The 10,060-nt window shown below is 44.9% G+C and overlaps 1 protein-coding gene across 1 annotated transcript in view; it reads left to right on the top strand.

Annotated features, from left to right (window-relative positions):
• Positions 1–10,060, top strand: part of ANOS1 (anosmin 1) — a 194,642-nt gene that overhangs the window by 176,402 nt on the left and 8,180 nt on the right. The window contains exons 10-13 of the mRNA XM_004385193.1: positions 1,027–1,121; positions 7,029–7,200; positions 7,974–8,194; positions 9,934–10,058. Coding sequence (XP_004385250.1) covers positions 1,027–1,121; positions 7,029–7,200; positions 7,974–8,194; positions 9,934–10,058 — 613 coding nt within the window. The remainder of the gene's footprint in view (positions 1–1,026; positions 1,122–7,028; positions 7,201–7,973; positions 8,195–9,933; positions 10,059–10,060) is intronic.

Raw genomic sequence — 10,060 nt, forward strand, 5'->3', positions numbered from 1 at the left:
TCTGGGCCAGGGCTTTTTTTTTGTTGTTGTTGGGAGTTTTTTAATTACCTTTTCAATCTCTTCTTTGGTTATGGGTTTATTTAGTTGTTTGTGTTAGTTTAGGTAGGTAGTGAGTTTCTAGAAATTTGTCGATTTCCTCTAGGTTTTCAAATTTGTTACAGTACAATTTTCCATAGTATTCTGTTATGGTACTTTAATTTCAGTTGGGTCTGTTGTGATCTCGCCTGTCTCATTTCTTATTTGGGTTATTTGCTTCTTCTCTTGTATTTTTTCAGTTCGGCCAGCAGTTTATGTATTTTGTTGATCTTTTCAAAGAACCAGCTTTTGGTCTTGTTAACTCTTTCGATTGTTCTTCTATTCTCTATTTCATTTAATTCTGCTGTAGCACCGACAATCTGTAGGTCAGGCATGGGCTTGAGACGTTGGCAATCTAGCGTCCTCAATCTGTAGATTAGGCAGTGGGCTGGGAATTGCAGCAGAATGTCTGTTTATAGTCTTGAGGCAGAATCCTTCTCCCTTGGCAAACCTCAGTTTTCCTTTTTAAGGCCTTGAACTGATTGGGTCAGGTCACCCACTTTGTGGAGGATAATCTACTTTACTGAAAATCAGCCAATGTAAATGTTAATCACATGTAAATACCTTAATAGCAACTTCTAGACTAACACTTGACTAAACAACTGGGCGCCTTTGCCTAGTAAGTTGACACATAAAATCAGCCATCACGGTTCTTAATGACTGAATAATAACTACAATTATACAAAACCTGCACACCTCGTTTGGTTCAACCATCATCTGCTCCCATAAAGACTAAAGCCAAGAAAACCTTACGGAGCAGTTCTACTCTGTCACACATGGTGTTGCCAGGAGTCGGAAGTGACCTGAGGGCAATGGGTTTTGTTTTGGCTTGTTATGCAGTTTTTAAATGTTATTTTCTCCCTTTCTATTCTCACAAGTTTTAAGAACATTGCACTACGCAGAATGTGACTTCTAGATTGTTCTTTTTGTTCGTGTGTTTTGATATTGTAGATTCCAGCATCAACCGATACCATGTGCAGTGGTTCCCAGAATTATGTTCCCACAACGGAACAACCAGCTCTGAGAAGTCATCTGGCATGACACACGTAAGTAGAAGATTGTACTGTTTGACTCTAAACTCACTTAATCTTGATGTGTCATTGGACAGAGTTTGTAAATAGTCACTCTAAGGGGTGACTCATTCTCACAAGATAGATGATAGATAAGTACATTATGATAGATAGACAGATAGAAAGACAGATAGATGATAGAGGATAGATAGGTGGTAGGTAGGTAGATATGGACAGATAAGATAAATAGATGATAGGTAGATGTTGTCAGGTGCTGTCAAGTTAGTTCTGACTCATAGTGACCCTATGTACAACAGAACGAAACACTGCCTGGTCCTGCCCCATCCTCATAATCATTGTTGTTTGAGCCCGTTTTTCCAGCCACTGTGTCAGTCTATCTCGTAGAGGGTCTTCCTCTCTTTCACTGACCTTCTACTTTACCAAGTATGATGTCCTTCTCCAGGGACTGGTCTCCCCTGATAACATGTCCAAAGTACGTGAGACATGGTCTCACCATCCTTGCTTCTAAGGAGCATTCTGGCTGTACTTCTTCCAAGACAGATTTGTTCCTTCTTTTGGCAGTCCATGGTATAGTCAATATTCTTCGCCAACACCATAATTCAAAGGCATCAATTCTTTTTTTTTTTTTTACAGAACAAACTAGCTTCTCATTAAACAGTTAGTACACATATTGTTTTGTGACACTGGTTACCAACCCCACAACATGTCAACACTCTCCCTTCTTGACCTCGGATTCCCAATCACCAGCTTTCCTGTCCCTTCCTGCCTTCTAGTCCTTGCTCCTGGGCTGGTGTGTCTCTTTAGTATTGTTTTATGGGCCTGTCTAATCTTTGGATGAAGGGTGAACCTCAGGGGTGACTTCATTACAGAGCTAAAAGGGTGTCTGGAGGCCATACTCTTGAGGTTTCTCCAGTCTCTGTCAGGCCAGTAAATCTGGTCATTTTTTTGTGAGTTAGAATTATGTTCTACATCCTTCTCCAGTTCTGTGCAGGACCCTCTATTGTGATCCCAGTCAGAGCAGTCAGTGGTGGTAACCGGGAACCGTTTAGCTGTACTGGACTCAGTCTGGTGGAGGCCGTGGTAGTTGTGGTCCATCATGCCTTTGGACTAATCTTTTCCTCGTATCCTGTTCTCTTCATTCTCCCTTGCTCCCAAAGGTGTGAGACCCGTGGAGTATCTTAGATGGCAGCTCACGGGCTTTTAAGACCCCAGACACTACTCACCAAGGTAGAATGTAGAACATTGTCTTTATAAACTGTCATGCCAATTGAGCTATATGTTCCCCAAGACCATGGTCCCCACAGCCCTCCGCCCAGCAATTCAGTCCCTCAGGGAATTTGGATGTATCTGTGGAGCTTCCATGACCTTTCCTTGTACAAGTTGCGCTGGCTTCCCTAGTATTGTGTACTGTTTTACCCTTTACCAAAGTTATCACTTATCTGTTGTCTGTTTAGTATTTTCCCCCTCACCACGCCCATCCCTCTTAACCAACAAAGATTGTTTCTTTTTGTGTGTAAACCTTTTCATGAGTTTTTACAGTAGTGGTCTCATACAATATTTGTCCTTCTGTGATTGACTTACTTCACTCAGCATAATGTCCTCCAGTTTCATCCATGTTATGAGATGGTTCACAGATTCATTGTTGTTCTTTATCGTCGCGTAGTACTCCATTGTGTGTATGTACCATAGTTTGTTTATCCATTCATCTGTTGATGGGCACTTAGATTGTTTCCATCTTTTTGCTATTGTAAACAATGCTGCAGTGAACACAGGTGTGCATATGTGTATTCGTGTGACGGCTCTTATTTCTCTAGGATATATTCCTAGGAGTGGGACTGCTGGATCATATGGTATTTCTATTTCTAGCTTTCTAAGGAAGTGCCATACTGTTTTCCAAAATGGTTGTACCATTTTGCATTCCCACCAGCAGTGCATAAAAGTTCCAGTCTCCCCGCGGCCTCTCCAACATTTGTTATTTTCTGTTTTTTTGATTTGTCAAAGGCATCAGTTCTTCACTGGTCTTCCTTATTCATCGTCCAGCTTTCACACGCATACGAGGTGATTGAAAATACCATGGCTTGGGTCAGGCACACCTTAGTCCTCAAAGTGACATCTTTGCTTTTCAACACTTTAAAGAGGTCTTTTGCAGCAGATTTGCCCAATGCAATATGTCATTTGATTTCTTGACTGCTGCTTCCATGGACATTGATTGTGGATTCAAGTAAAATGAAATCCTTGACAACGTCAATATTTTCTCCATTTATCATGATGTTGCTTATCGGTCCAGCTGTGAGGATTTTTGTTTTCTTTATGTTGAGGTGTAATCCATACTGAAGGCTGTGATCTTTGATCTTCATCAGTAATTGCTTCAAGTCATCTTCACTTTCAGCAAGCAAGGTTGTATCATCTGCATAACGCAGGTTGTTAATGAGTCTTTCTCCAATCCTGATGCCCCTCTCTTCTTCATATAGTCCAGCTTCTCGGAGTATCTGCTCAGCATACAGATTGAATAGGTATGGTGAAAGGATACAACCCTGACGCACACCTTTCCTGACTTTAAACCATGTAGTATCCCTCTTGTTCTGTCCCAACAACTGGTTCCTCATGAGCACAATTAAGTGTTCTGGGATTCCCATTCTTCGCAGTGTTATCCATAACTTGTTATGATCCACACAGTCAAATACCTCTGCAGAGTCAATAAAACACAGATCAACATCTTTCTGGTGTTTTCTGCTTTCAGCCGAGATCCAGCTGACATCAGCAATGACCTGTATGTATGTAGATAGATAGATAGCTGCCACTGAGTCAGCTCTAACTCACGGCTGCCTGACGTATAACAGAACAAAACGCTGCCGGTCCTGCGTCATCCTCACAGTCCTCAGCGTGTTCAGATGCATCGTTGTGGCTATTGTGCCAATCCGTCTCGCCAAGAGTCCCCCTCGCCCTAACTGGCCCTCTGTTCGCCCAACACGATGTCCTCCTCCTGACTGAGCCCTCCTGATACTTGTCCAAAGCAAGTGAGTCAGACAGTGCCTTGTTGTGATCCATAGGGTTTTCATTGGCTCATTTTCAGCAGTAGATTGCCAGGCCTTTCTTCCTAGTCTATCTTAATCTGGAAGCTCTGCCAAAACCTGTCCACCACGGGTGGCCCTGCCGGTGTTTGTACTCCTGGTGGTATAGATTCCAGCATCATAGCGCCACACAAGCCACCACAGTACGACACACTGACAGACAGGTGTTGGTTTCACAGTGAACACTGAGATCACAATACTCACTCATCCTTTCATCCATTCAGAACCTGGAGAGTTCAAGACTAATGGCGCACAGCAGTCCAGGGGCAGGGACGAGAAGGCAGGAGGGGACAGGAAAGCTGGTAATGGGGAACCCAAGGTTGAGAAGGGACAGTGTTGACATGTCGTGGGGTTGTTAACCATTGTCATAAAACAATATGTGTACTAACTGTTTAATGAGAAACTATTTGTTCCGTAAACCTCCTCTAAAGTACAATAAAAATAAAAACAAAACAAAACATGGAGAGCTTATTCTGTTGGGAAAACATGGCAGGTCTTAAAATACAGAACTGAGACAAAGTTCTTCAGGAAATTCCAGGTCAGTGGGGGGCGGGCAGGATGCTTGTGAGCATCTGTATGTTTTATCTTAACTGGACAAATCCTTTGAATTATTTTCTGAATTTTGACTTGGCACAAGGATCTAAAGGTTTTATTTTACCAATCAATATCTCTATGATACTAAGCGTCATCCAGTATCTCTCTTGTCTGTATTCCTGGCTACCACCACCTCATCCAGTTAATGAAAGATGTTTTCTTTCCTGTATACCGTGCTCAGTGTTTTGACTTATAACTTTAAGGGAATATTAAACCCGTTGGTGATAGCAAACTCTGTCGGTACTCTTCAAAGCACTATTCCAAATATTTGGGGTTAATGCATGAGTTACAGAGCAGAACCAAAAAGACCAACAGAAAATATTTAAGAGGGCACTGCATTATACAATATGTTGGTGACCGCAAGCTATATGTAATAGGACAGTTTAAAATTCCAAAAACATGACCTCAGCTATGCAAAGTGTTGGTTTGTGATATTTTACAGGAATGTTGTATTTCTGAGCATTTTCTAAAGCTACCAGTACAATATTTTTTGAATCATATCTGATCACTAACTTTAAGACCATAAAATAAAAACTGGTCAGTGGGTTTGCAGAAACAACACAGCTGGATTTCAAGGTGGTTTGAGACCCACCTTCACCAGAGTTGCCCTTTTTCTTTATCCTTACATTCTTCCCAATGTTTGTGGCCGTTAGTAAGAAATGAAAATAGACATTTAAAAAAAATGGAAGCTTACTTGAATAGGGGAGATAGAAATAAACAGAAATTAGATTTATTAATTTTTTTTTGTGGCCGGGGCACAGCCTCTTCCTGTTTGATTTCTGTTTGCCTTGGGAACATATGGAATCTGGCTTACTTTCCTGCGGCTGCCCAATCCTAGGCTTCTCATCCTCAGGAACTGAAAATGATAACAGCTCCTTAACTGAGCATATATAACCTGCCTGGTAGAAATCATCCCAGTCCTGAAGGAACACCCTGCTGGAGGCTGTCAGGTTGTCTGGTTCCATGTGTAAATGACTCGTAGACCCAGTTCATCCATTTTCATGCTGCAATGTAGCATCGGCTGACTTACCTGCTACTACAGCTGGCTGTCCTCTATGCCGCATGACAGCGCTCCTGGAATGTCTGAGCTGCAGAATCTTTGACAGCTACCCCTGGATTCCAGTGTATTTCCATATAAAGTGCGGGTTCATTCCTAAAGAAAAACACTCAGACTCCCAAAGACACAGAGTAGACTCTGGTTGTCTAGCCTGAGTTGTGTTGAGTTGGGAATTGTGTTGAGTTGGGTCTACCATGCTTCCTAAATGCTCTCAGCTGCTGACCAAAAGACTGGAGGTTCAAGTCCATGCAGAGGTGCCTCAGAAGAAAGGCCTGGAGATCTGCTTCTGAAAGTTCAGCCACTGGAAACCTTATGGACATGTATGAGGTCACCATGAGTCAGCATCAACACAATGGCCACTGTTTTCGGAGTCCCTGGATGGTGCAAACAATTAAACACTTGGCTGCTAACCAAAAGGTTGGCAATTCAAGTCCACCCAGAGTTGCCTCAGAAGAAAGGCCTAGCAATCTACTTCCAAAAAAAATCAACCATTGGAAGACTTGGGGAGCACAATTCTACCCCGACCCACATGAGGTCGCCATGAGTCCGAATTGACTCCATGGCAACTGATTAACAGCCAGATATGAAAGAAACATAGTTACCGAAGTGTTAGAACAGTAAAGGCCATATTTGGATGTTACTGTAAAAATCTAGTCTAAGATTCTGACTCCTTTGTGATTTAGCCTGTTTGGCGTATTGATGTTTAATCACAGCTCTGTGACAGGAAGCAATAACAGCATTCTAAAAAGGGGGAACCTATTTCTGAAAGAATATCTTCAACTTTTTTCAAGAAAAACTTACATATAAACCAAGCCCATGATTGAGAGAAGCTTGAGTTGTTTTTCTCGTATTAAAAAAGCACCACCTCCAGCAACATAGCTTTGTATTTGAAGCTTTGCACTACCACCCGTCCTGTCGCCAGCTCAGAGCGTGGGTTATGAACGTTAGGAGCTGGGCGCTTTGATGCAGAAAGACCCAGGCGCTGCTTAATTCTGCGGGATGGGTTGTACAGCCACAGGACTGTTTCACAATCGTAATTAATCAAAACGTGGATAGCGTCCCCTCTGTATTTCTTATTCAAGCCACACTGCACACACCCCATATATAGGAAAATACCCTTGCTGGAGTACCATTTCATCTCCTGCCAATTCTTCCTCCCTAGTGAAACTGATGCGAGATATTCTTTGTCCCTTGCTCTAGGAGAATTATATCATCCTTCAGGATCTGTCGTTTTCCTGCAAATACAAGGTGATGGTCCAGCCCATCCGGCCCAAGGGCCCCGTGAAGGCGGAGACGGCTTTCTTTACCACTCCACCCTGCTCCGCTCTCAAGTGGAAAAGCCACAAGCACGCCAGCTGCCCGGATGAGGCAGGTACGTGTTCACCTGAAGAACTTGGATGGTGTCCCAGATGTTAGTTAGCCACACGCTGAAAACGTTTCCAAACCGTCATTTCAGGAGACCGTGGAAACGCAACGTGCCCTTCTTTCTGAATTACAATGTGATGGTCCAGCTTGGATATATACATAATATTTTATAATTCTAACAGCGTGGAAAAGAGTTCCTTTGCCGTCAGTATTACCCCTTTGGAAATGAAGCCAACCCCGTATATACTGCTGGCACTTCAGTGCACTTGGCTGTAAATGATTTCATTTTGATCCCACACTTCTGCCATGTGAGTTCTCACACGCTTCCCACACCCACCCACCAGACCCATCTCTTCGCCCTCACCTCTTCTTGCAGAATGCCTTTCTTGCGGTGGGGACTCGTAGCCGAGAACCCCCTCCAGCCACCCACTGTCCACCTTTCTCACTGCAGTTACTGCCCTTCTCTAAGAAATGGCCAAGGCCAGCCAGAGTCTGAATGTCTCTCTCGGCCTTCCATCCCTGAAGAAGGTCTCTAAAAATAATCCCTAAGGGGTTAGAAGCGCATCGCATGAAGGGATGAGACTGCGCTCCACGTGTTCACACTTCTCCCTCAGGCCCAGGAGGCGGTTGTCTGAAGCCAGCCTTAAAGAACGAGGTCCCATCCGCCCCTCCCGTCTCCACAGAGTGGCTCCCCGAAATTCCCAGGATGAAAATAAAACAGCGCCTCCTTTCACTCTCCCCCCAGTAGCCTAACCCCGCGTTCCGTTTTTGCATTTGCAGGCCAGGTGCTTCCCAAAGTGCTAGCCAAGCCGGAGAACCTTTCTGCATCCTTTGTTGTCCAAGATGTCAACATCACGGGTCACTTTTCTTGGAGGATGGCCAGGGCAGATCTCTCCCAGCCCATGACCGGGTTTCAGGTGACTTGGGCAGAGGTCACGACAGACAGCAGGCAGAACAGCCTGCCCAACAGCATCATCTCGCAGTCCCAGATTTTGCCCTCGGTAGGTGCTGCTCGGCCGCCTTGTCTGGGCGGTTGGCACCCATCCATTGTTCAGTTGGCACTGCTGTTTGAGGTCTTTCTATTATGCTGTGTGCCACACAGAGTCCCTAGGGGGTGCAAACAGTAAGCAGGCTCCACTGCTAGCCGAAAGGTCGGAGGTTCCAGTCCACCCAGAGGTGCCTCGGAAGAAAGGCCTGGCAATCTACTGCTGAAACATCAGCCACTGAAGACCCTATGGAGCACAGTTCTACTCTGACAGACATGGGGTCGCCATGTGTCCTGGTCGACTGAGTGTCAGTGGGTTCGGAGTTCCTTGGTGGTGCAAATGGTTAATGTGCTCGACTGCTAACAGAAAGGTTGGAGGTTCGAGTCCACCCACAGGTGCCTCAGAAGAAAGGCCTGGTGATCTACCTCCTAAAAATCAGCCATTAAAAACCCTATGGAGCACAGTTCTACTCTGACATACATGGGGTCGCCATGAGGCAGGGTCAACTGCATGACAACGGGTTTGGTGTGGCATACGATTGATTCTTCTTTCTATATTCTCTTCTTCTGAGAGTATTTGCAAATATTAACAGTGCATCAAAAGTGTTACTGTGAATAGTTAAGAAATAGTACAAACTATCATCTAGATTCAGCTCTCTGGGTGGCGCAAACAGTTTGCACTTGACTATTAACCTGGGGGTTGGTGGTTAGAACCTGCCTGGAGGGACCAAGGAAGAAAGGCCTGGCAGTCTGCTTCTGTAAAGACTATAGCCAAGAAAACCCTATGGAGTAATTCTACTCTGTCGCATGGGGTCGCCAGGAGTCGGGATTGACTGGACAGCAATTTTGTTTCTTTTTAATCATCTAGATTGACTTTAATTAGTCGAGCCAGCTGTTCAACAGACTTTGCTGTCCCCTTTGCATGCAAGTGGTTTAGCCATTTTCTTCTGTCTTCGTTAACCCTCGTCCCTGCGCTCCAAGCGGAGGTGGCCTGTTTGAAGTGTTAAATTGGGGGACAAAAATGCGAGTTGTCTTTTCTCCCTGTCACATTTGGCTGGAGCCCTGTCCTCTTGGCCTGTCTTCCAAGCCACTCAGTTCCTTGGTTTGGAAAAAAAAAAATCACGTGTGGGCTCTTACGCTCTCTGAAAGTGTCCCTTGGATAGCCAAGTCCTGCTCCAAAATGCAAAAAGAAAGAAAAAGAAAAAAAAAACAAAACCCTTAAATCCCAGAAGAAAAAATTCCCTGGAATTAGAAAGCAGTCATTCTGTGACTGTCTTAGGTTTTAGTGAGTTTTGAGAAGAATGTGTTGGCATAAAAGCAAACATTTCAGTTATGGGCACGGGCAGAAATTGTGCGTTAAGGAAACCAGTTGGCTCGTTCCGGGAATTCGGATTATCAAGAACTCACATCACAAGATGTGCATCTGAGAACTTAAAACCATGGGAAGGTCTTACGGGAAGGAATAAAACCCAAAGTCCCGGGGTGGACCTTGAGAACTGGCATTGGGTTCCCACTTGCACTCTGCCCAGGGTCCTAGGCTGCCAAGAACGAAGCGAGGTGCTCAGAAACGACAGGGCAGAGAGCTGCCGTCAGTTAGGAGACACATTCTATGCCCTCAGCGTGGCTTCCCAAAGCAGCCCCGTGGCCACTGATAGACTGTGCTCACATGGGGAGCCAGCTGTCATCAGCTCGTGTCCAGTTGGGTGTCAGTTTCAGAGGCCATTGACGAGCGTCTCCTTTACACTGCCTCCTCAGGATCATTATGTCCTCACCGTCCCCAATCTGAGGCCGTCCACCCTGTACCGGCTGGAAGTGCAGGTGCTGACCGCAGGAGGGGAAGGGCCGGCCACCATCAGGACGTTCCGGACCCCCGAGCTCCCGC

Source organism: Trichechus manatus, unplaced genomic scaffold (assembly GCF_000243295.1).
Source record: "Trichechus manatus latirostris isolate Lorelei unplaced genomic scaffold, TriManLat1.0 scaffold00134, whole genome shotgun sequence".
Taxonomy (NCBI): domain Eukaryota; kingdom Metazoa; phylum Chordata; class Mammalia; order Sirenia; family Trichechidae; genus Trichechus; species Trichechus manatus.